The following is a 27,110-nucleotide window of genomic DNA, read 5'->3' as shown; positions in this document are numbered from 1 at the left end:
GCACCCGTGCGAAGCCGGGGCGGGTCGCTAGTAATTAGAATAATTGTACATATCATAAAATAGAAAAATGATTGTTTCCATGTCATTATTTATCTGTTCACAATTCACATTGACTTATTGTTTTGACGTATAGGATATTGACAAATCACACCTCAAAAGTCCAGTCTTGAAATCTTGAATTTATATAAAAATTTGACTTGTTATGTATTTAAATTATTATATATTTCAAATTCAAGAAAAACAAAATAAATCATTGCTTAATTCTTTGTATATTTAGGAACATGAAAATGGCAGGTGTGGTGACGAAGCACAGTAGTTATTAATAATTAATGAAAACGTATAACTTTAAACGATTGAATCTTGCCGCTCTTGACTCTAGACAGGCACAGCTTGCGAGTTGCGACTGAGAGGAGAGGTTTTAGGGCAGATAACGGGTGGAAGTCGAAACGTTGACTTGTATTGTGCAAATGTAAAACTCTATCAAGGTGTTATTAATATAAATAAGAGATTCTACTCTTATTTCGCGAAGACATTTAGTTATTAAGCTTCAAAATGCGTGTTATATCCTTTCTGTGTTTTACGGTAAGTTATTTATCATTTTTTTAACCATCATAGGTTATTGATTTTCGCTATTTATAAATACGTAGGCGACTGCCGGATAGACAAGCCATGCCGGCCGCACAACAATGTTATTTGTTGTATTCTTGTTAAGTTATAGCTATTATTTGTAATTAAATATATAATGCAAACACTTTTTGATATTATTTAGAAATACCAACTTTCTAACATTAACAAAAAGACGAAATATCGAGTAACATTCTGGAAGAATGAAGTCATTTGTATACTATACCATAACCTTAACAATATGATGTTTTGAGGTCTATGAAATAAAAAATAATTTATAAATGCAATTAAAATATAGAAAAAAACTTACACTACACACTACCACAGTTGATACCTAATTAGATGCAGATAATAGTAGAAGTATACCTTCTTTATTTTGTAGCGATGCCTAAGTATGTTTAATTTTTTAAAGAAATGATAAACTTTAGTGTATCTAGTTGAAAGTATGTATCAATTAAGTGAACTTTCTACTCATAATTGTAGAATTACTTATTAGATTTTTACTTCACTTTCCTAAATACAGACCTGTAATTATTAAAATATACAGTGTTAACTTTAAATTACAATATGCTAAGGAACCAAGCCAAATGGAAATAAAATATTCATCGCTTTTCCTATCAGTAGATTGACTAAACGGAGAAGAGTTTAGGACCTCAGCTGTTTCGGAGAGCCAATGTGTATGCGAAGCACTATACAATACAATAGATTATAATGAACATTAATTTTAATTAGAAAATTTGATCATTTAGGCTTTTTTGTATTTTGGTATGGTATCACTAAAGCGAGACAGCTGCTATAGGCCGGCCAAATGTACCTGTGCTTAGGGAAAAAACCTATTTTATATGTTTACCATCCAAATATTTTTTTGTAATAAATAATGCCTGTATCACTGTAAAGAGTTTATATATGGAATTTGCACATGTCTACCACAGTAGACAGAACAAACAGTAAAGCAACTATGCCTTTGACTCAATAGGGCTGTTACTTTTTTATTTTTACTTTGTTAAACATTTGATTTAAAGAAATTGATGTAATTAAAAAAAAATTCAATTTTATTTTAATTATTTTAACATATTTTTAAAGTTTTTATTAACTTGTAATGTATCTATGTTTGCATGTGTGACGTCATTCTAAATCCAACATGGCGGCATATCCAAGATGGCGGACACATTAGGTTTTGCACAGTCAAATAAAAGGGATTGCTAAAAATTATGCCATGTATTGAACCAAAATGGCGGATTATGTCTCTTAAATAAAAGCTTATTTTTAAAAAGGTTTTTTACTTTATAATGTAGAAACATTATAAGTATGTCATTTCCGCAACAAATTCCAAATAATTCCTATATCTTGGAAAGCTGGTACTTACAGTAAGTTATACCCAAAGATGTCCAAAATTTACTAAAAGCCGTTGAGAAAAAGCGGTGGTAGAGAGAGGCAAGGTTTTTGTTGTGACTCTAAAACTATTAATTATAATTCATACTTAAGCGACTTCTAAACTAATTATCTTCATTAAATTTCCTATTTTAAACATTTTTATCGCATAATAATTTAGGAGATACAAAGTATAAAGGTGATCCATATAACTTGTTATTAGTAAATCTGACAACACCGCTGCGTCCGCGCATGTTTGGGTGCGTGAGCCGTTTCGAACGTTTTGTATGTAGTATCCATACTGTTTATTCTGTCTACTGTGGTTCTACATTATAGGGAGTTTATCGTTAGAAAGGATATTAGAGCTAAAATTGTTTCTTTGCTAAGCTATTATATGCCTCAATGAATATGATTTGTGGATATGAAATGGAAATCTTCTTCTTCTTCTTGGAAAAAGGGTTTCCCGTTTTTATTTCATAAACTAGCAACCCTTTTAGAAAATTTAACACGACATTATTTGTTGTACATTCACTTACATTGATTGATTTTCATCGACTTGTCTACAATTTTGTTCGCATTACTTACCTTTTACTGCGTTAATCTACAAAAATAAGTTTTTGACAAAAGAAGAAAAAAGTTTTTGAAAAAAAAAAAGATCTGGATGGCGAACACAAACTTTTATTCATATAGGAATATTTTTTTTTATCGCATTACATATTCATTTTCTTTGCAGCTACTTTTGCTCTTCCTATGTATAGAAGACAGTGAAGAAGTCAAAAAACAGACATCGTCCGTCACACAAGTGGATGACTTCAAAGAATTTAAAAAGTTAATGAGATCAAAAACAAATGTATTAGTACTGTATGTAAATAATCATAAGAATGCCAAAACTATACTCGCTACTTTTAGCGAGGCAGCTAACAAATTGAAAGGTAGAGCTACATTGGTGTTGATTGATTGTGTTGGGAGTGAAGGCAAAAAGCTCTGTAAGAAGCTTAAAATCGACAATGCCGCACCATATTATATAAAACATTATAAGGATGGTGAATTACATAAAGACTATGAGAGATCGGAGACTGTAAACTCGATTGTTAGTTTCCTATTGGATCCAACGGGTGATGCGCCGTGGGAGGAAGACCCTACTGCAACTGATGTGTATCACCTTGCCAATTCTGCGGTAGGTCCCTCTTTATATAAAGAGACCATATTATGACAAAGTGAGACATGTAGGAGAATGCTTTTGTTTTACTTATGTTTATGGTCTGATTTGAGAAATTATGTTAAGTCACAAAAAACGAGTGAGTTGTAGTATTTTTTGTAATAAATATGTACATTACAATATACCTACTTTGGTTTCTTGCGGATAAATATGTTATTTTTTATATATACATGAAAGATCAATTATAACCTAATGTACTTGATAGTGAAGAGCTTTGTAATAAATTGCTTTTGTTATACGTATTCAGAATTGAGTTTCCAGAATTTTTTATATAAATGTTAATAGGGATTTTATTTGGGTAGGCAATAACAAACTTCTTGAAGAAGGCATCGGCGACGCAAACGAAGGCAACGATCATGTTCTACGCGCCGTGGTGTGGCTACTGCAAAGTATTGAAACCCGAATATGCAAAGGCTGCGAACGATTTGAAGGTGAGTTACTATTTTGTATATGGAATGGTGTGGTTTTAGACATTTAACAACATTGAAATGAATGAAAAAAAAGCCTTTTTTAAATTTTTTGTTTAATTTTTGGTTTTGGTTATCTTATTCATTGCTTTATAATATCGTAACAAATAAATTTAAATTTAAATTTTCTTAGGGTGAAGCAATGTTGGCCGCCATTGATGTGTCGAAGCCGGACAATGCAAAAATTCGCGTCGAATTCAACATCACAGGCTTTCCAACAATATTATTTTATGAGTAAGTTCAATTATCTTTTTTTATTACAATTTTTACTTTATTTTTTAGGTTATATGAAAAAGAATATCGTCCAAATTAAGCTAAGCTCTCGATAAAAAATCTGACTAGATTATTTTTTTATTTTTTTTTATAATCTAATTCTTACACAGGAAGGGCCGTTTTCGCACAATCTACAACGGCGATAATAAAAGGGATGCGATCGTCAAGTTTGTGCGTGATCCGAACAGCATCAACGAGGTCCCGAAAGCCTCGCCGGCGTCGTGGTCTGAAGATACGCAGTTGCAGCATTTGACAGGTGAGGAAAATGTTCCATAGCGCAATTGTGTTTTTTATAGGTCGATTGGGATTTGTATCTTATGGTTGACTATGACGATAATGAAAGCGGAGTACGTATTGATGGACGAGAAACTGAAGAAATATTTTTTACAGTCTTCACACTAGAAGATATTTATTTGCATACTAATAATTTTTATAAAATAAGATTTTTTTTGTTAAATTAAGATATTTTTTGAAATTTTGTTATTTTGAAATTTTATTTCCAAGCCGTTTGAAATTGAAACAAAAAACAGCATAATAGACTAGAGTAGATAATTTTTGAAACAAAAAAAAATCGCAGTCGGCTGAAACCCATTAGAAAAGGAGGGGAATATGATAAAAATGTAAGGAGAAATAAATTACGGTCAATCCGAGTTCGGGAAGTGGGAGGGGGGAGCTTTTAAGAGAAAAAAATGGTCTCTCTCGATTTCCGACAAAACTACAAGTCCTACGTAAAAAAGTTCAATGGCAAAGTTGTAGGTAATAAAAGGATCTACAACTTTTGTATTAACAATTTTTTCACATAACCTCAAAATTTAGGTGAAAAATTCAAAAAACCAAGTTTTTGGTTTTTTATTTTTATCTACTTCAAAATTTATTGTTTTTCTACAAAATTTGGTGAAAACTTACTTTATTATGTCCCAAATACACTGTAATTTATTTGATTGAAAATATTTATTTTTTCGCCTTATTTTGAATTAATACCAAAAAAACAACCTAATTTTCAATCGAAAAGTCACCCGTCAAAATATCAGCTTTTTTCAAAAACTTGGGGTGCCTTTTATTCATTGAAATCTCTACTTTCATATGGTGTAAAAAAAATAAACACCACCATAGTAAATGTTCTCAGGAAATGCACACAAACAGTGTGAAAATTAGCTTTTACTAAATCAGGCACACTTCTCGAACTACCTGAAATGTTTTTATCGACATCATTTTGCTTTTGAATATGCTGTAAAATATTAAACTTAGAACAGATAATTATTTTTCTTTTGAAATATTACCGAAAAGCCGATACAAGAGAAGATATAGAGTTCAAGAAGTGTGCCTGATTTAATAAAAGCTAATTTTCAGACTGTTTGTATGCATTTCCTGAGAACATTTATTATGGTGGTGTTTATTTTTTTTACACCGTATGAAAGTAGAGATTTCAATGAATAAAAGGCACCCCAAGTTTTTGAAAAAAGCTGATATTTTGACGGGTGACTTTTCGATTGAAAATTAGGTTGTTTTTTTGGTATTAATTCAAAATAAGGCGAAAAAATAAATATTTTCAATCAAATAAATTACAGTGTATTTGGGACATAATAAAGTAAGTTTCCACCAAATTTCGTAGAAAAAAAATAAATTTTGAAGTTGATAGAAATAAAAGACCAAAAACTTGGTTTTTTGAATTTTTCACCTAAATTTTTAGGTTATGTGAAAAAATTGTGAATACAAAAGTTGTAGAACTTTTAATTACCTACAACTTTGCGATTGAACTTTTTCTATAGGACTTGTAGTTTTGTCGGAAATCGAGAGAAACCATTTTTTTCTCTTAAACGCTCCCCCCTCCAGCTTCCCGAACTCGGATTGACCGTAATTTATTTTTCCTAACATTTTTATCATATTCCCCTCCTTTTCTAATGGGTTTCATCCGACTGCGATTTTTTTTATCTTTTCATTATTTTTAAAGGCTTCTACCCTAGTCTATAAGGAAACCTTATGGAAAAAGAAAAGAATATAAGTAATAAAAAAAAAAAACAAAATCGTAAAGTTGTAAGTAATTAAAAGATCTCCAACTGTTGTGTGAACACTTTTTTCCCATATTTTTTGGTAAATAACAGATCTTGGTTTTTTATTTTTATCTTACTTACAATTTTTTTATATTATTACGAAATTCCATAAAAACTTAATTTTTATGTCTAAAATACACAGGATATATTTTTTTACTTAAATCGGAAAAGAAAAACACAAAAACTAGTGCACGCATAATATTCACACTTTAAAATTTTAATTTAACGATATCTCGCAATAATTATTTGCTAAAGTTTGAAACTTTGCCGCAAACACCATTTGTAGATCTTTTAGTTACCTCTACTTTGCCAGTCAGTTTTTTCTGTAGGACGTTTTGCAGGAAATTGAGAAAACGATTTTATTACCCCTAACAACCTTTCCCACTTCCCGACATCCGATCGCCCGTAGGATTCATTTTCAGGTAGCCGTACTTCCAAAGGAAAAACGGAACATATATTATATTACGTTGTTCATCGCTCCGTCTGTCCGTCAGTCAAGACATTTTTCTCAATAATCGCTCAAGATAACAAGCTGAAAATAATAAGACTCGAGTTGAGTCTATCTTGTCTGAAAAATCTAACTTATAGGTCAACGCGATCAAAAGATATTATAACCACTTATTGGACGATAGTTCTTGTTATGTTTTCTTCCTTTTACAATGGGTTTTTTGATATTTTTCTTGTCACTGAAATCGAAATGTTGAATTATATTCGACACTCGCTAAAGTGTGGTTATAAACGTTGACTAATTTTTTTAGATTTTTCTGGTGTTTGATTATTATTAGTATTTTAATTATTAGTTGGTTTAAATCTATACTAATACATATTATAAAGCTGAAGAGTTTGTTTGTTTGAACGCGCTAATCTCGGGAACTATTAGTCTGATTTGAAAAATTATTTTGGTGTTAGATAGCCAATTTATCGAGGAAGGCTATAGGCTATATATTATCTGGCTAAGACGAACAGGAGCGGAGCACTGCGGGTAAAACCGCGGAGCACAGCTAGTATGATATACATCTGTACGTAAATTCATTTTTTAATATTGTTATATTTACAATATGTATGTGTCACCGTAAGTAAGATGATAATCTGTCAACAAAAATTATCTGTAACATTTTTTGCAAATTCACAGAATATTTTTCATTAGATTATAATGCAAATACATCGAGCTTTGCTAATTATTCAATGCCAAAAATTCCCTTTCCCTAACGTCAGTTAGGTGCAGGCAGATTTGTCGACCCCGCTGAGAGGCGTCTATTGTGTTTAGTCTATAATTAATCTATACAAATTATACTACCTAATAATTACGCAGGTGAAGCCGTGGGTGGACTCAATTTTCAAATAAACTAAACCTAACCATTATATCGAATGCCCTTTTCACAATTTAAAGCAACATTAAAAGTTAGTTTTTTTTTTTTTATGTATGTATATGTTTGTGAGCAACTTTTATGCAATTATATGCCCACACGCGTAAATATCGATCTTAGTGCCCGGTTTATCGGTTTTGATCCATTATTAGGTATTTTTCTATAAACTTTATAAGAAGAAGAAGAAGACTTACTAATAAGCTATAAAGCTTTAGGTATTAGTAAAAGTCTGTAATGTGTGCATCGTTACTATTATAAACATAATATAATAAAATTAACTTCATACGTTGTAATGTTTCTACAAAGATATGAGTATTGAGTATGCAGAAGTAAAGCCCAGATTTATCTTAAAAAATATATTCAACCGACGCGATGCGTAACTTGTGACACATGTAAGCCCAGCTTAATGCCTGCAGTTAGTTCGCTGTCCGATGCAGTCGAGTAAAATCAGTGTTTATGTCTCATAAATTGAATTAAGTTGCAGCTTTTCTTTCTTTTTCTTTCTTGACAACCTCAAGGAAACGTGCAATGAATAGCGTACATAACGTATGCTCATCTTAAACCTTGTAATGTAAATAAATTGACAAAGCTTCATACAACCGTTCGAATAGATCTGTTTGTTTATGACTGTACATTATACATAAATATGTCTCGATAGTTACTCTTTTAAAGGATTTTGTCTATAAAATACAATTTTACATAGCACTTCAATAAACTTTACCAAGTGTATAAAAAATTCAGGACGATTTTTATTTAGTCTCACTATAAAGCTCATAAAAGTTTTATTTCTTTTTATACTCTTTCGCTAATTCTACTGTAATAGACAACGGGGCACTCAATTTCGTGCAAACATTCGGACAATTTACCTTCATGTATGAAAAAAAAAACACGAATTTCGAATGACGTCGTTCACTTGTGTTTACGTATTTGTACGAATGTGAATGACGTGCACTTGAAACTTTGTCTCTGACAGCTGTCTCCACTAATGCGAATAACTTTATTGTTATCACAGATTGTTATATTATTATTGAAGTAAGCTAATTAATTGACAGCCTGGGCCTGATGTAACGTATGTTATGGGCGCTAGTGGGCGCTCTTCAAAATGGGCAGCGTTGGGCGAGTAGAGGCAAACTCGATAGTGTAGAGGGCTTTAATGATCGGCTGTCATTGTAGATGTTTATTAATTATTATTCGTCGCAATCGCAGCATACATCGAAGATCATTTGTTGGGCCAACGTTGTTCATTGTGAAGAGGGCCCATAATATTTTGAACATTGCACGCGAATGCATATGCGAATTCAAATAGCTGCTGCCGACGTTCACCAATGCCAATGCGAATATTACTGTTGTGTTTGAAAAAAATTAAGGCTTTTGTTGTATTTTCAGAGGAATTGTTAGTTGTAATGAGAATTAAAATTTATCTTCACTGTTATTAAAATGCAACAGGTCAAAGTAAAATGGTACTGAACCTAAAACTGCAATTTTTTTTGTAGTCTGTAATACTGTTTGTGTTTTCTGTGTGTTTCATTACATCATGTCTTAATGCAACTACTGAGCGAATTCATATAAAACTTGCCATACACTTTTTTCAGGTTCCCTTAACTATTACTTATTCGTTTTTCCTGAGAATTTTTTTTTACAACAAATTCAAGGCTTTGTTATTCAGAAATTCAAAACATTAAAAGTCACAATCCTATGTTTTTATTATTTTTGTGCTACCTGGAATAAAGAAATGAGTAAATTATCAATGTTGAATATGCTACTCTGTGATGTTGGTGAAAATTACTAAATATCGATCTCAATTTATTATTTTAGGAACCCTTATTCAATTCATTAAAAAAAGTACCTAGTAAGCTATTCCTCACACATTGTGAACCTTACCACACATAGGAAAATAACGCAGCGTCTATTCCTTTATATTTTGCAGAATTCAATAAGACTTGGTATGCTTTGAGATTCTCGGAAGTCTTATATTCTATAAATACTTTGCAATCAATACTCAGCATGAATCCCTTGTTCTCACAAGTCAAAGGGAGTAAAATTCAAAATATGAAAATAGTCTAAATAGTAACTTAATGGCTCTTATTTCTGGTTCGACGTGAAATGAAATTCTCGAGATCTGTACTATTATTATGATTAGAAATTCTGAAATCCTTACGGGCTTCAGCTTATTCAGAAACTTCAATTCCGATTTTCATATTCGCGAAGCATTCTTACAATATTTTGCAATGCGAATGCCAATGTCCAACAATGTGCGAATTTTCTCGGATGCCTCTGCGAATATGCTTTACATTACTACTGGGTAGACGTATTTTAAAATATCTTCTTTTGAAATTTGTGTTATGCCATTCAATATTATTTGCAGATTTCAATTTATATAACCAGTCTTCACAGACTATTTTGCTACCCACTGTGATATTGGAATTCTATTTCTGTACTAATCTTATTACAAATTCTATTAGAAAATTGGCGATGAAATTTATTTTAAACGTATTTGCCTTTAATAATTAATTAGGCTGGCGAAGCGAGCTTTATACTATTCCACAATTTAAACATTTTATGGTACACTTTGTTGAGATTATTGCACTTATAGGTTTGGGTTTTGACATGGCATTTTTTATCATGTCTAGACGTCTTATAAATCACAAAAAAATGTTGAAGTTTTATAATTTATGTAGAAAGCTTGTCGAGCACTTTTAAGTACCATGGGAAATTTTCAGCTTCCATAAAGTGGAAGGCATTGCTGTATGTCGTGTCGATATACATAATATTCATTATTACAGACGTAGAAAATCTTTTATCCCATTTGCATCGCGTAGCAAAAGAAATATTGAATAAAAAGTAAAACTAATTTCTATAATATGAAATACATTTGGTTTCTGTACGCTGCCTTTCATGAACCGGGTAAAATATGCACAAGGATCCTTCGTCACTAATTTATTTCGGGTTGATATTTTGTACAATGGCTTCCTAGCTATAGAGTTTTTTAACTATCGATTCTTCTCGGTAAAAGTGACTTTCAAAAAAAAAAATGAGTTCGAGCTCAATTTGAGTTTGAAAAGTGTATCATAAAACATGGTGATCGGCAGTTGTTATTGCATTTGTGGGTAACCTAGGAAATACGTGAAATAATTTGTTGAATCTACTTCCGATTGGCCCTTATTATATCCGATCGTTATGAAATTTGGCAAATTAATAAATTTAGCGCCTAAACTAAACTAACCAATTTTTAAACAATATGTCTATTTTAAAAAATCTCACAATGGACCCCAAATGCTACGTTGTTTTTTTCAAAAATTTAAAGTTTAACTCTGGCGACTTTTTAAACTTAACTATTCAGCAATTTGACTTTGAAATTGCAATCGTTATCGTGTGAATATCAAATGCAAGCAACAAGTAAGGCTCGGCTTGGCTATACTATGTTAAATGTTCAAGATGGCTGAAAACACAAAAGTCGGGGGTTTTTTAAACTTAAGTAACATTTCGTTATAAATTTCTTCAATATAATTAGTTAAAATCCTTCATTTTTAAGTACTTGGAAGGTAATTGCACAATCCACCAAAACAGTTGAAACTTTTGGTCACCATGCCAATGATAATGAAAACGCGCCCACACGATAAACTTTTGCAAGTTACCAACTCGGAAAGAATTGTTTCTGAAATCTATTGCTTCGGGTAAATTGCGTAAAAACTCTTTTTGAAATGTTACGTAATTATTCTTTTGCTTTATTTTGCATTTGAAATATCATATCATTATTGAAATATGTCAAGAATTAAGAAATATCAAGAGATTTCGTAATGTTTTTAAAGCGTTTATGGAATAGCTTGGTTCAAAAAGGTATAGCAAGTTCGAAATTAACATATTTGACTCCTTTATTGATATTATATGTGAATTAGTGTAATACTGTAATTAAGTATTTCGATTACGTGTTAGAGATGGATGTTGGGTGCATTATTATATCAAGTAATTCGCCCACACGGCAATATCTATTATATTTAATATCTATTAAGTGTAGGTTGCATTTGCAAGTACATAAAATATCAAGGGTTGGAACATCCTACGCAGTAAAATCTGGAAAGCGTGGGTAGCAGCTATCATTGATTTTCCCCAGCTCCCTGGATGACCTAGATACAGCTAGGCTACCTGGAATCCTTCGACGCAGTTGTATTACTGCGCATGTCAACGAAAAGGATGCAACATACTTGCATCGAGCAAATAGTCGATGCTGCTCTGATTATGCCCCATCTTGTATCCCGTATTGATTTGATGCTGCGATATCGAGAATGGAGCCTAGGCAAGCCTTTGTTGGCTTGTTTGATATATATTTTATTCAGATATAACTTTTGATTGAATTATGAATATGAAATGGAAAATACGGTTTTCATAAAAACTCTGATACACTGAGGATGAATATATTTTTCTGGGGATTATAATACTGATGGATTATGAAATAACTTTACATATTAGATATGGATATTTTAAGGGGAATAATAGTAGGAATAATGAAATGGACATTTTTAGGTGAATATTAAAAATAATAGGGTTTACTTTACTAACTACTTACAACTAAAATAATATTAACATTCTTTCGTTTATTACAATATAGTCACCTACCCCTCTGGTGTTTGGTTGATCTCAAAAGTTCGCTGACTCGTTAAATCGAGTTATAGCCGAGCTCAGCTTGACCTGTTGCTGAATGCAACAGGTCGTACAAACGTTTTACTGTAGAAAATATACTCGATTGGAGTTGGAAAACTTTTCTTTATTTGTGAGACTTATTTTACATTTGAACAAATGCGATATGGTATTCATAATGCCTTTATGGTATCTAATATATTGAAATACAATGGAATATAGTATTTATTGATATCATGACGGATTATGGCTTCGATTTTTTTTAACTGCATATTTGTAGGCAATTGGTAGGTATGAGGATTGTATGTATGTCAAAGCATTTTTCAAACACAACAAGTCAATTTCAAACGTATATCTCATTTATAACGCCCGACGAACAAAGAAAAGTGTAATAAGTTTGAGGTTAATTTCTGTCTGTATTTGTGTGTAATGCTTGTGGTGTCGTAGCTCTTAAAATGATAAACCGATTTCGATGCAGTTTTCTTTATTTCAAATCCAGTTTCCTTGCTTCTTAGATATTATGTTCCATGAAAATTTGTCCATGATGGCGGCCAGCCCACAACGTCGGATTGAATATTTTTTTCACAATTAAGTACCTAAATATCAAATGAAATAGTAAAATACAATACCTACACGTCGTGCAGATTTAATTTTGTCCATATTAAAATACTTAACACCACGAAATAAGGACGGGGTATTAAAATTTTAATTTAATTAACTGGATAGGTTTTATCAAGATCAATTCAACAGATCAATGTACCAAATTGTAGCAGTATGTTATATGTAGGCGTATCCTATTTACGTAACTTGGGAATATTACAATTTTTATATCACATCATACAATATGAATAAATAATTGGCAATTTAACGTATGAAAAGTACGTCGTTATATCGGAAAAAGTGTTGGCGATGTTATCCTCTCGTTTAAAATATATAAACTTGTAACAATGATTCCATTCAACAACGACAGACTTTTCTGTACTTTTCAAATGTTAAATTGGCAATTATTTATCCATAGTATATAATATTATTTATGTAGTATAAAACTGTGTAGTTAGGTAATTTAAATTAAAATAGGTGTCCAATGTTCGGATGAAATTATCCGATTTTCATCAAACACACCTATGAATCTACGCCATCAGACTGTTTTTCAAATAAAATAACAGCATCGAAATCGGACTATCCGTTTGAGAGTTACGATGCCAAAAACATCACACATAAGGACAGTCAGAAATCAACGTCAAACTTATAACACCCTTTGTTAATCGGGGGCTAAAATGAGAACGTCGTAAATCGACTTCTGGTTTTTAAAGAAATGCTTCGACAAACATACATACCTAACACCTATAATTTTATTAATACATAAACCTCCTGCAAAAAAAATTATTTTGTAATCAAGTATGATATTACATAATCATATATTCAATTACATTTCCAACACATTATGTACTATGAATACACGACTATACTTCCATACTATGACGGATTCCATTATGAAGTTGGTTCGAATGTATAATGAACTGAAAACTCATTGGTTTACAAAGAAAAGTTTACTAGAGAACAAACATTGGTACCACTTGTTGCGTTCAGCAACAAGTCAAACTGAGCTCGGATATAACTCGATTTAACGAGTGAACGAACTTTTTAGATTAACCCAAAACCAGAGGTGTGGTTGACTAAATCGTGATAAACGCAACAATATTCATATTATATTTTAGTTATTGGTTATAGTAAGTTAATCTCGGTAAAAAATAAGAATTCTATGATATATATATGTATACTATTCTACTAAAAAGTCCATGTTCAAATTTCACCACGGAATTCTTATAAAAGCTAATCAAATCTTATAAGAACCGCATATTTTTGCAAATCATATTCGTACAGAAATTAATTATGCATGAATATATAAATAAAATATATTTCCATTTCTCCTAGAAAAGCGCATTTTCAATTTTAATCATGGAATTCTTATGAAATCTAATCAAACCTTATGAAAGCATCTTTTATTAACTCTTATTCATAATTCAATCATAAGTTTTCATATCTAAATAAAATATATTTCCAATTCTCCTAGAAAAGTGCATTTTCATATTTCATCAGAGAATTCTTATAAAATCTAATCAAATTTTATGAAAACCGCAAATTCTATCAAGACATATTCACAAAGAATTTAATCATGCTTGCACATCTAAATAACGTAGACGTCCAATTCTCCTAGAAAAGTGCACTTTAAAATTTAATCATGGCACTCTTAAGAAATCTAATCAAACCTTATGAAAGCTGCATATTTTCAACTTATATTCATAATTCTATCAAGAATTTTCTTATCGTAATAAAATATATATACATATTATATATCCAATAAGGTAACAAAGGCTTGCACCTTCCATTTTGTCGGTAATGCAGTTCAAATCAATACGTTAAAACAAGATGGGGTCGAGTAATAAGCGAGGTTCTATTGGCTTATTGCAAACACGTTGCATCCCTTTCCTGACATGCGTAGTGAGATTATTTAATTTAACAAATTTATTTTATCGACCAAGGATGCTTTTAACTGCACGTTGCACACCTACATATATTACGGTTTTGTTATATATGAAATTTAGATTAAGAATATTAAATTTTAAATTGAAAAAGTACAGAATACTGTTTCGTTATTGAATCGAATTCATTGTTATAAGTCTATATTATACGACAGTGGTTAACTTCGCCACCACATTTTCAAATGTAACGACGCAATTTCTTGTATTTTATATGATGTATTTTTTTATTTTTATTCAGCCTTGGCTGTCCCACTGCTGGGCAAAGACCTCTTTTCCCTCCGGCCACGTCTTCCTATTGCGAGAAATTTTAGTCTATTCCTTGCAATGAGAGTCCAGTTGGTCTCGCAATATGATTTTAGGCCTGCTACGCAGCCTTTTTCCATTGTCGGGGATTCACATAGTGGTAATTTTTGCCCACAACTCTTCGGACATTCGGCAATTATGATAAATGGCAATCCATCCCTTTAAAAATAACAAAAAGTGCAAAAAAATCGCAGTAGGGTGAAACCCATTAGAAATGGAGGAAAATATGATAAAAATGTAAGGAAAAATAAATTACGGTCAATCCGAGTTCGGGAAGTTCCCACTTCTCTCACTTCTCGAACTCTATATCTTCTCTTGTATCGGCTTTTCGGTAATATTTCAAAAAAATGAAAAACGAAAGAAGATTATCTGTTCTAAGTATAATATTTTACAGCATATTCAAAAGCAAAATGATGTCGATAAAAACATTTCAGGTAGTTTGAGAAGTGTGCCTGATTTAGTAAAAGCTCATTTTCACACTGTTTGTATGCATTTCCTGAGAACATTTACTATGGTAATGTTTTTTTTTTTTTTACACCATATGAAAGTAGAGATTTCAATGAATAAAAGGCTCCTAAAGTTTTTGAAAAAAGCTGATATTTTGACGGGTGACTTTTCGATTGAAAATTAGGTTGTTTTTTTGGTATTAATTCAAAATAAGGCGAAAAAATAAATATTTTCAATCAAATAAATGACAGTGTATTTAGGACATAATAAAGTAAGTTTCCACCAAATTTCGTAGAAAAAAAATAAATTTTGAAGTAGATAAAAAAAATCTTGGTTTTTTTAATTTTTCACCTAAATTTTGAGGTTATGTGAAAAAATTGTAAATACAAAAGTTGTAGATCTTTTTATTACCTACAACTTTGCCATTGAACTTTTTTCCGTAGGACTTGCAGTTTTGTCGGAAATCGAAAGAAACCATTTTTTTCTCTTAAAAGCTCCCCCCTCCCAATTCCCGAACTCGGATTGACCGTAATTTATTTTTCCTTTTATTTTTATCATATTCCCCTCCTTTTCTAATGGGTTTCATCCTACTGCGATTATTTTTTGTTTCAAAAATTATCTACTCTAGTCTATAAACGAAAAGTCGTGTATTAATTTGAGACACGTTAGTGGGCAAGATAATGTCGTTGCAGATTCGTTATCACGAGTCGCAACAATAAGTTGTCCCACTGTAACAGATTACGCAGAACTTGCTAAGGAACAACAACAAGATTCTTATATGTTACAATTATCTAATTCGAAAGACGCTAATAATAGGTTAAAGAAAATAATGTTACTTGAAAGCGGTACATTTATTTATTGTAATTTAGATAATGATAAAATTAGACCCTATTTGACAAATAAATTTCGACGTATTGCTTTTGATAGTGTACATAATTTATGTCATCCCGGATTAAGGACTACACGCAAGTTGATTCAAAATCGTTTTTATTGGCCAAATATGAATCGTCACGTTGGCCAATGGGCTAAAACATGCATTGAATGTCAACGATCGAAGTTTAATCGACATACAATGTCAGGTTTAGGATCGTTTCTGCAGTGCGATAGGTTTGAACATATTCATGTTGATTTAAACCTTTACCCACTTCACCCGAAGGTTTTAGGACGTATTGCCTAACCATAGTGACAGGGGGACGCGATGGCCAGAATGTTTTCCTACGAGAGATATAACTGCTGAAACGGTTTCGCGTGTGATATATGAAGGATGGATCTCTCGTTTTGGTTGTCCGAAAAGGCTAACAAGCGATCAAGGACGCCAATTCGAAAGTCAATTATTTGCTACACTAATGAAGTTATTAGGTATTAATAAGTTGCGTACGACACCTTACCACCCACAGAGTAACGGGGTGGTAGAGCGTTGGCATAGGTCGCTTAAAGCGGCATTAACGGCTCGTTTATGCAATATATCATCATCTTGGGTTACGGAATTACCAACTGTGTTGCTAGGACTTAGAACAGCAGTAAGAAGTGATACCGGCATAAGCGCAGCAGAAATTACGTACGGAACAACTTTACGATTACCAGGTGATTATTACGATAAAAAGTCGAGTTTTGAAATAGATAGCAGTCTTGAGTATATAAGTAAATTACGAGACTCTATTAGGAAATATCAGTCAGTAGCTATTAGGCAGAATGAAAGACGGAACATATTTATTCACCCCGATTTAGAAAAGTGCGATTATGTTTTTGTAAGAAACGACGCTGTACGTAAACCTTTACAACCAACATACGACGGTCCTTATCGTGTGTTGAGTCGAGAGGAAAAGGTATTTTACATTCAAATGACTGGCAGGAAAGTTAGAATATCTGTAGACCGTCTAAAACCTGCATATTATTTGAATGATGATAGTGATACGACATCTGGGGCAGATGCAGAGGCAGAGGTTCCGTTACAAATTCCAAGTAGCGAATTGCCTAATACACATACCACGCGTAGTGGAAGAGCTATACGATTACCGGTACGATTTAGGTAATAGTATTGTATTTGTAATTGTTTCAACTATTTTATTAGAATTACGATGATTATAAGTATTCATAAGACTTCATAGAAAATTAGAAATGTATAATAAATACTTAGTAATCAACACATCGTATTTTATAAATAATAGAACTTAAGTAATTTTGAAACGAGTTCATTGTTTAACGTTTTAAGTATGGTATTTCACATAAATTTATGTTTGTGTTGAGTTTTGATTGAAATGTTTACTACCTACTTAGAAATTTAAGTACTTTTGATTTATGGCTTATGAGTGTTTGGTAATATTAAACGATACAAGTGTAAAGAACGTATTGAGATTTGAAATGTTAATGTTACTAAGTGTTAGATGACGTGTAACAATTATCGCACGACACTTAGAAGAACCAACCAAGCTTTTGTAATAACATAAATAGTATAACTAAATTAGGTGTTAACTGTTAACCACTTGTATACGTTAGGATTGATTTATATTGTGAACATTTTTTATACTTTATTTTGTAAACATTTTGTAACCTTATATAGCGACACTTTATATACACCCCTCTGTTTATTGTTTAATTTTATTGTAAGATTTTTTTACTTGTATACCCTTTTTATTTTAAGGGGGGAATGATGTAGCGACGACAAGCCAATTTAAGAGTTATCAAATTTCAACCTAGTACCTACTAAGAAAGTTCACACCACAGGTTCACACGGTAACTCGTATATGTATAAACAGTTTGTGCGTTATACATAGACAGTTACGGGCTAATCGGGACGCGGGTTGGTCGCATAGGTTGAATATTAATTACATACGAATAAATATATGTAGTTAACGAAATATAACCTTTGCGTAGTTATTCATCTTTTATTACACCCGCACATAACTAGCCCCTACAGTATCTAGCCTTTTTTCGCGTCTTTTCTCTTTCGCGAGTTCGAATCCTGCCTCGTAATCGAACTTTTTATATTCTTTAAAATTCTCATTATAAAGCATTTGAATGCTATAAAACTAAATTTAAAATGTTTCTACTCGACAGTCGACAACTTTGAGATCACGCTCGTGGCTGTAGAGAATGCCTTGGTTGTGTTCTATGCGCCGTGGTGTGGCCATTGCAAGAAACTGAAGCCGATTCTCGTCAAGGCTCAAGAGTTGATGAAGGCTGAAGAGGTATGTTTATGTACCTATGATTTTTTGTAGGTGAAAGGTTCACCTACCTATCATAATGTGTATTAAGTAGTTAACACAATAAAATAAGAAGTTACTTTAAAATACACAATTTTAAACGATCTAAAAACAACGATTGAATTACGTAGCTACTCTGATATTTATCGTTACGTGATAAACTTTTTCCACCTTGAATGAAATTCATTTTGTGGTTACTCCCAATAAACTATAAAATGCTAGATTAAAAAAAATGACTTATTTGGAATAAACTAAAACTATTGCAGATTCTTTCCCACTAAACTTAAACTCAACATCAAAAAACACATACACTCAAACATAGAATCCTTTGAAGGTAACTATAAACTGCCTGACTTTATGACTTGTTTGCAACAAACTTAAACTATGCCAATTTCCCACTAAACTTTGTTACTCAACGTCAAAAAACACTCTCAAATATAGAACCCTTTGAACGTCCTTAAAACTATAATTGCACCTAATTTGTTCTAGATCAAAGGTCTCATAGCCGTGGTGGATGTGACTCAACAAAAGGATCTAGGTACCCGCTTCAACGTCAAGGGCTACCCGACCATGAAGTACTTCCATTTCGGCAAATTCAAGTACGACGTTAATCACCGCACTGATGAGAAGATCGTCGAGTTTTTCCTGGTGAGTTTGTGGTATTTTTTTGTATGTATGTTTGTCGTTTACGTAGGTATAATCAATAATAACTATGTGAAATCCAGGATGTAAAGTGATAACGGTTTTTGAATTATTGAAAAACAAGAATTTTTAATACAAAGTTTACTTACTGCTATTCCTTTACTTATAAAAGTAGAAATTCATGTAAAAAATAAGAAAAGTTAAATCATGCATTTCCTACTTGTAATTATTCATAAGTATATTTATTGCAAATATACAAGACGGGTTATAAATTACACCACATTGATATTATTGATTGAATCTAAACAACATAACACGTTTTCCATAACATTTCTTACAAAAAATCTTAATATATATAAATCTCGTGTCACAATGTTTGTCCTCAATGGACTCCTAAACCACTTAACCGATTATAATAAAATTCGCACATCATGTGCAGTTCGATCCAACTTGAGAGATAGGATAGTTTAAACATGTAGGTACCACGGGCGAAGCCGGGGCGGACCACTAGTACTCAATTATTTAACTATATAAAAATTCTAAAAATACTTATCCAGGATCCCCAAGAACCGCCACCAACACTGATAGAGAAGCCATGGTCTGAAGAAGAAACCGCAGTACGTCATCTCACTACGGACACGTTTAAGTACGCACTGCGTAAGGTTAAACACGCACTCGTCATGTTTTACGCACCATGTAAGTATTATACCCTTTATTTAGTAGAAATTACAAAAAAAATTGTTTTGGATGTAAGTAGTTGTGAGATGGTGATTTAAAAAAAATGTTTTCTAAACTCGATGATAAAAAAAATAAGGAACGATTACACGATATGATTCTGAAGGTTTGTTTATGATTTATGAGGTCTGAAGATAATAGGAGACTAGACTATTTTTTATGGAAGCAAAACATCTAATTCTTATTGAAAATTTCTTTGCCCATGCGAGGAAAGCCGCTGTCGAAAAGCTAGTCAGCTAGCTAGTAGTTTAAAAATATATTCAATTGTCACTCAAAATTATCGTTTAAACCCTTAAATATCCTAACTTTTCTTATCACCTACCCTTTTTCCTTATTAATCCATACTAATATTATAAATGCGAAAGTAACTCTGTCTGTCTGTCTGTTATTCAATCACGCCTAAACTACTGAACCAATTTGCATGTAATTTGGTATGGAGATATTTTGATACCCGAGAACGGACTTAGGGCGTTTGTCCACTACAAGGAATTTTACGGTCCGGCATTCCGATTTTTTACGGTCCGGTATGGCACGCCATTAATCTATATACTAGCTTGTGCACTATACGTAATTTTACTGTCCGACATTTTACTTTTCCCTATTCCGGATGGTTTTTTGTGTCTACGAGTCGCTGTAGGTATAATTGTTTTCGAATGCCCACTTGCTTGGATTTTACTGTTTTTACTGCATATGCCAATTAAAAGCAAGCTCTTGTTTTACTTTCTTTTAGTTGGCAATGAGATTTGAGAAGTCGGTATTGTTATTTTATATACATTGACCAAGCATTGACCTATAATTATTATCTAAGTAAGTGTTGGTAAGTTAAAGTTCAAGTGGGAATAGCTTTAGCTCCTCGTCACCGAATAAAATAAATAAGTGAAACACGCATTTTAAATCTCTTACGGAACTTTACTTTTTATTATAACGAAGTAATATAATATTACACCTTCTATATTTTTTACTCGTTTCTTGTAAAATGCAAAAACGATCATTTATGATAGCATTATACCGCCAAACTTCCTTGAACTGTACCGCACTGATCCGAGTAAAGACGGACAGGTGCACAAGCAATTCATCGGTTTTTTCATGCCACACCGGACCGTAAAAAATCGGATTGCCGGACAGTAAAATTCCTTGTAGTGCACAAGCGCCCATAGGCTACTTTTTATCCCGGGAAAATGACGCAATCCCGGAAATCCCACGGGAACGGGAACTATGCGGGTTTTTCTTTGACTGCGCGGGCGAAGCCGCGGGCGGAAACCTAGTTTCTTATAAATTCCCTTTCCCAGGGTGCGGCCACTGCCAAGCAATGAAGCCGGAGTTCATGAAAGCGGCGGAACAATTCTCGGACGATCTGATGATAATGTTCGGTGCTGTGGATTGTACCAAGGAGGCTGGGCTCTGTGCCACGTTCAATATCAAGGGGTACCCCACATTGAAGTACTTTAACCATTACGAAAAGATTGACGACTATACCGGGGGTCGGAAGGTAAATTATTCAATTGGTAATTGGGGGATTTGCGCATGTGTCCTTAAGCCATCGTTACTCGACACCAATAAGCTTATATCTAATAGGTAAACTGGAGATTTCAGTATGAATATTACCTTGCAACAAGAAAATATGACGTTGAATGACGCCTGTATGTTTTCTTATCCCTTTCACACCTAACTTGGCAAGTGGGTGTGAAAGGGATAAAAAAACATACAGGCGTCATTCAACGTCATATTTTCTTGTTACAAGTTAATGGTCATAGTGCAATCTCCAGTGTATTAGATATAAGCTTCTTGCTCGACACCAATGTCGAATTGTGTTTTGGTGGTGGTCTTTTATAGGATTTTTGATTTGTCAAAAATACAAGCTTACAGGCAAATTATAGTAGGGAAAAGCAAAAGAAAACGGTTGCATGAACATTATCTTGGATGAACTTAAGTGCCTTAAATTATACTTATTGAGTTTGAGAAAAGAAACATTATCATTCTAAATTCTGAGCAGGTCGTCATCTTAGCTTTAGCATAATACTAATACCATAAAAAAAAGACGTGTGGCACTCGGGGACTGCCGCGGTAAAGCTATTGCATGCTATGCCTTCAAGCCACACCTCCGCGCCCGTCGGAGTGGGGAGCGTGAGGTTTTTTCGTTACGGAATTTCTAGATTCAGTCCCCGCGCTCAAGGCCTGCGATAGAAGCTATGCAATAGCTTAATAATCTAAACTGCATGCCTATTTATTTTGTTCCTACACATTTATCCAAATTACATACAAAATATTTAATTCCAGATGGCGGACTTTGTTCAATATATCCACACACAATTAGACGCCACTCTTATGCAAGAGAGAGGCATCAAGAGTCACACCACGGACGGTTTCGGAGTTAACGTTATTATAGCAAATGATGACAACTTTCTGAAGATACTCGGCGATACAGAGCCCAGCTTTGTTATGTTCCATGCTCAATGTGAGTTGCTTTTTTATCTTAATTATTTTTTACAGGGTCATTAGTAATTTTGCATTATTCTTTAGGGCTTAAAGGACATGTGCTCCGTGACATGTCACGTATACAAATACGAATACATTACAAATAACACGTACACAAAAACTTTTTATGCTCATGCTGTTTATTGGTACCCAAAATAAAAAAATGGCATGTTAAAAACATTGGCCAATTTATATTTTCAATTTATATTTATAAAGAAATTGCAAGGCATTATATTGTTTGCATTTTATTTTATTTGAATACCACCTTTTACTTAAAAACAGACAATATTTAACCTCTCAACCACCGAGAGGCCAGATCCGACCGCGACACAATAGATTCTCTATTGTGTCTGTGATTCCGGGGCCTGATGGATTAATATCTCCGGTCTATCTTCTTCTTATATATAAAAATGAATCGCAAAATGTGTTGGTAAGCGTATAACTCGAGAACGGCTGAACCGATTTCGATAATTCTTTTTTTATTATATTCCTTGAAGTACGAGGATGGTTCTTATGTAGAGAAAACGTAAACATATACCACAGGCGAAGCCGGGGCGGACCGCTAGTAAAATATAAAATTGATGTATTTTATTTCATTGGATTGAATTTGAACCAACTATCAACAGGGTGCGGCCATTGCAACGAAGCCAAGCCAGCGTTCAGCCGCCTCGCGACCCAAATGAAGAACGAGAACGTGTCGCTTAAAGTCGTCGCCATCGACGTGACCAACAGCCTGCAGGCCACCGATTTCGGCCAAATCAAAACTTTGCCGACATTCAAGCTCTACTCCGAAGCTACTCAAATCGGCGTATACGACGGTGACCGAAGCGTTGAGGACATGTTTGCTTTTTGCCGACGCTCGTTGAAGGTTAACGAGGAATTGTGACTCCTAACCACTTACAGGATGATTAAGTTCGTCGCTGTTTTCCTCGTATTTGCTCTACCGTTTTGGGGAATACAAGTATACTTGATCAACCCTATTGACCTGATATACCAAGAGGTGGCGGAATGAACCTTGTGTGCCATGATATGTATTATTGTGATGGTCCTCAGGGACTAAACGTGTTTGGCCCTTTTCATGACTTTACAAGTAAAGGATTCAGTGTAAACATTTGGTAGGTCAACTTGCAGAATAGTAAATAGATAATAATTACGCCTACTTTGAAAAAGCAGTTTCTAAGTCGGCAAGCGTAATTGCTCTTCTCAAAACGTATTAATTTTATAATGAGCTAACTTGTTTGAAAAGTTTTTGGCAAATAACATTTTTGTCAACAAACAAACATTGTTTTTCCTTGAATATAAATTATTGATGTTCGACTAAATTTTCTTTGAAAATGTTTATTCTGCAAGTTGGTTGTTGGTTGAAATTAGAATGTTTACCTGAATGGGGTACAAATTAAAATCTACGAATTTTAAAAACACGCACAATATACATATTATGGTCTATTGATACATGGAAATAACTTACATAATATAATAACTATAGTTTTCTTTTCGCATAAGCGGGCCGTCTGGGTATCCACTGAACATCTAGAATCGACTCCTTGTATTTTAAGCACATTGTAGTAAATTCACATCTATATACAGTAAACTTAAAATACTTATGCATCACAACATACGTAAAAATAATTTTTAATATTTATTTAGTCCTGCGAATGTATTGGTATTTATCTTAGTATATAAATCTATGCTTTTGGTATAGATAATGTAGACATTAATTATCTGTGGTATTTTATAATAGTCTGTATTGTAATTGAAATAGCGCGCGTAGGTATTAACAAAAAAAAACTATACGCATAATTTTGAGCTTAAACAGTATGTAGTTGACTTTTAAAAAATTACATACTATTTTTGGATATACTAGTATCAAATTATATGTATGTCTTGAACAAAATAATCTCGTAAGTAATGAAATTTATAGACTGGATGTTATATAAGAAGATATTTTGAAAAAATATATTCAGTATGCTTAATGAAATTAACATTCCATATCAAAGTTTACATAGTTATAAATGGCTATATTATATCCATACTTTACTGTATTTCGATGTTGTTAAAGACAAAAAAAAAAGAAAAAAAAATAGTATCTTAAGTCAGTAGTGTCAAATATTTTACGCAATTGCCATGAACTTGGAACACGTAAAATAATCAAACGGATATACAAAAAAAAAAAAATCCGTACTTCTACTATAATATTTACAATAAAAATACTCTCATTCCAATGTTTTAGCTGTTAGTTAGGTATAGGAATAGAATTCTGACTTCTTTATATTATCTGTATTTTATTGGTATGTTGGATGTTGGTCAAGGAAAGGTAACGGAATAAGGGATTTTATTATATGTATATTATATTATAAATGTTATATACATCACACCATGTTTACGAATAAATTATACAAAAAACCGCTTTTGGAGTCAAAAACTCTAAAAATAAAAATAATTATGAACTGAATTTCGCGGTAAGCAAAAATTTTGGGCTGTGTGAGGTATTTTAAGAGACGGGAAATGCGTGGTTTTTATCTATGGAGAAAGGTTTTATTATACGTATTCGATGTTAAATGTATTGAATAATTGACATTTTAATCGATAACATTGGAATGTTATTGATTGTATAAGGTATTCTCTGTCTTTCCTGAACAGTACTCGATGCTGTAATCGACGTATCGGACTAAAGAAAAAAAAAAATTACAACGAATTTGTTTTTCTCACAAACGATCGCACAATTAAACGATTTTAACTTTACAGACATTTTTAATATAAATTTATATTATGTTGATGAATTTACATTCAATTAAGTCAAACGTATTAGAAATAATTTAATGTTTTTTGAATGTTTGTACCAATGAAATTTATTATGATCTGGTAATTATTTTTTACTATAATTATGTATATTATTGTACTTAAAATATATATTTTTGTATGTACAATGTACATCCTTGTAGTTGAGAAAATATTTCAGTATAGTATATGTTTGAAAACTTAGTACATATTATTATTATATTTGTAGTATTGTTTGTTTGTATCACAATATTATTATTACGTTAAAAAAAGAAAATGCGATTCTCTTTTAACTTTGCTTATCTGGACTTTAAATTCTGAATATATTTAACGAAATGAAATTTCTAGTTTGTTGCATTTAAAATTTAAATAGCTTATATTATTTTTTTAACGTGATATAATTATTAATTTATTAGCATATAGTCTTCCAAGCTCGCTTATGTTTATGCATTTATATTTAACTTTAGTCATAGGTTACACGCTCAGTGTGGCGTCAGTTCAGTCCATCAGTTTGATCCGGCTTAGACTGATGCCAGAATGATAGATGAAAAACACGGGTATTCTGAAGCAACAGTCCGTCAGTCAACCGGTTAGACCAAGAAGCTTATATCTGATACACTGGAGATTGCACTATGACCATTAACTTGTAACAAGAAAATATAACGTTGAACCAACTTGCCAAGTTAGGTGTGAAAGGGATAAAAAAACATACAGGCATCATTCAACGTCATATTTTCTTGTTACAAGTTAATGGTCATAGTGCAATCTCCAGTGTATTAGATATAAGCTTCTTGGGTTAGACGATAATTATTCTCCTGTCATTCTGAGCAGACTGATGGACTGAACTGACGCCAGACTGAGCGTGTAACCTATGTCTTATAATGAGGAATATTATTTTCTTATATTTTATATCCAGTGTTAAGTAATTCCGTAAAGCAGCTGTTGATACAAGATATTTTTCTTCCATATTATTTGAGATGATAAAATAACTTTTTAATATTATACTACGAGTAAATTCTTCCATGTATACTAGGTGTACTTTCATCAGGTTCTTCCAAATATTATGAAATAATCTTAGATTCAATGATAACATTATACTGAATATTGATGATAAAATTCTGTCTATTTCTTTCAGAAATCAAAATTAACATAAGATGTTGAAGAAACAATGTATGTACTTACTTGATGTTCAGTAATAAATAAATATTTTAAATTGTTGTTTTATTTCACAATACCCTAAGTTATTCAGTTTAAACATAGGTTTAAATAAAAATCCTCAATTAATGAATGTGTATGTGTAGGACCAACACCTACTTACTAAACTAGGAAATGTTAAAGAATTTGCATATTACGTGAATGTTAATCATTAATAATTACAGTATGTAATATATAGAAATTTATTCAAATTTACATTCTTACAGGCACCAAGATAGGTGCACAATAACACTTATAACAAATGTATGATGTAACAAAGCCGAGCATAGCGCCGCCCACTACATCTTGCCAGTGATGGTGATTATCGCAACATCTACTGAATCCTATCACAGTAGCCAGCACTATCGGCACAGCACACAAAATAGCAAATCTTATATCATTATACTGCGCTCCAAGTCGCCCATACAACCACAAACTCAAAAAGCCGAGCGAGCAAAACGAAAAGCTACTATGACCGCTCGGAAACGACTTCCTTCCGTCGATTACGTCCCTAATATTTCCCGTACATACTAATTCAAACGTGACAATGCCATTAGGAAAGCAGCGGTAAAAGAAGTCCGGTCGAGGACGGCATATTACCACTTTGAGCGACTCCGTAAGGAGCGCGTTTGTCAACAACGCTAAAGACCACGCAAGTAATGCGTGCGTACTTTCTACGGAATTCCTTGCTAGTGCTAACGGCAGGCATAGGATTACTAGTGGCACAAATAGTATTACAGACATCATAATCCATGCAGGAACTATTGATTCTCGTCTCGGTTT

The 27,110-nt window shown here is 32.6% G+C and overlaps 1 protein-coding gene across 1 annotated transcript; it reads left to right on the top strand.

The window, feature by feature from the left end:
* Positions 1-138: 138 nt before the first annotated feature.
* Positions 139-25,187, top strand: LOC149491079 (protein disulfide-isomerase A5). The gene is made up of 11 exons (XM_089702982.1): positions 139-582; positions 2,729-3,172; positions 3,517-3,645; positions 3,815-3,915; positions 4,065-4,210; positions 18,358-18,488; positions 18,993-19,151; positions 19,703-19,841; positions 21,170-21,369; positions 22,158-22,335; positions 22,982-25,187. Exons 1-11 carry the CDS (start codon positions 553-555, stop codon positions 23,239-23,241), a joined length of 1,917 nt encoding a protein of 638 aa, XP_089559108.1. The 5' UTR covers positions 139-552; the 3' UTR covers positions 23,242-25,187.
* The last annotated feature ends 1,923 nt before the right edge of the window (positions 25,188-27,110 follow it).

This window comes from Colias philodice, chromosome 1 (assembly GCF_061535455.1).
Source record: "Colias philodice isolate Cphi_HAF_F1 chromosome 1, ilColPhil1 Martin Lab GWU primary, whole genome shotgun sequence".
Lineage (NCBI taxonomy): Eukaryota > Metazoa > Arthropoda > Insecta > Lepidoptera > Pieridae > Colias > Colias philodice.
The sequence above is the reverse complement of the archived record's forward strand: the minus strand, read 5'-3'. Positions and strand labels throughout refer to the sequence as shown.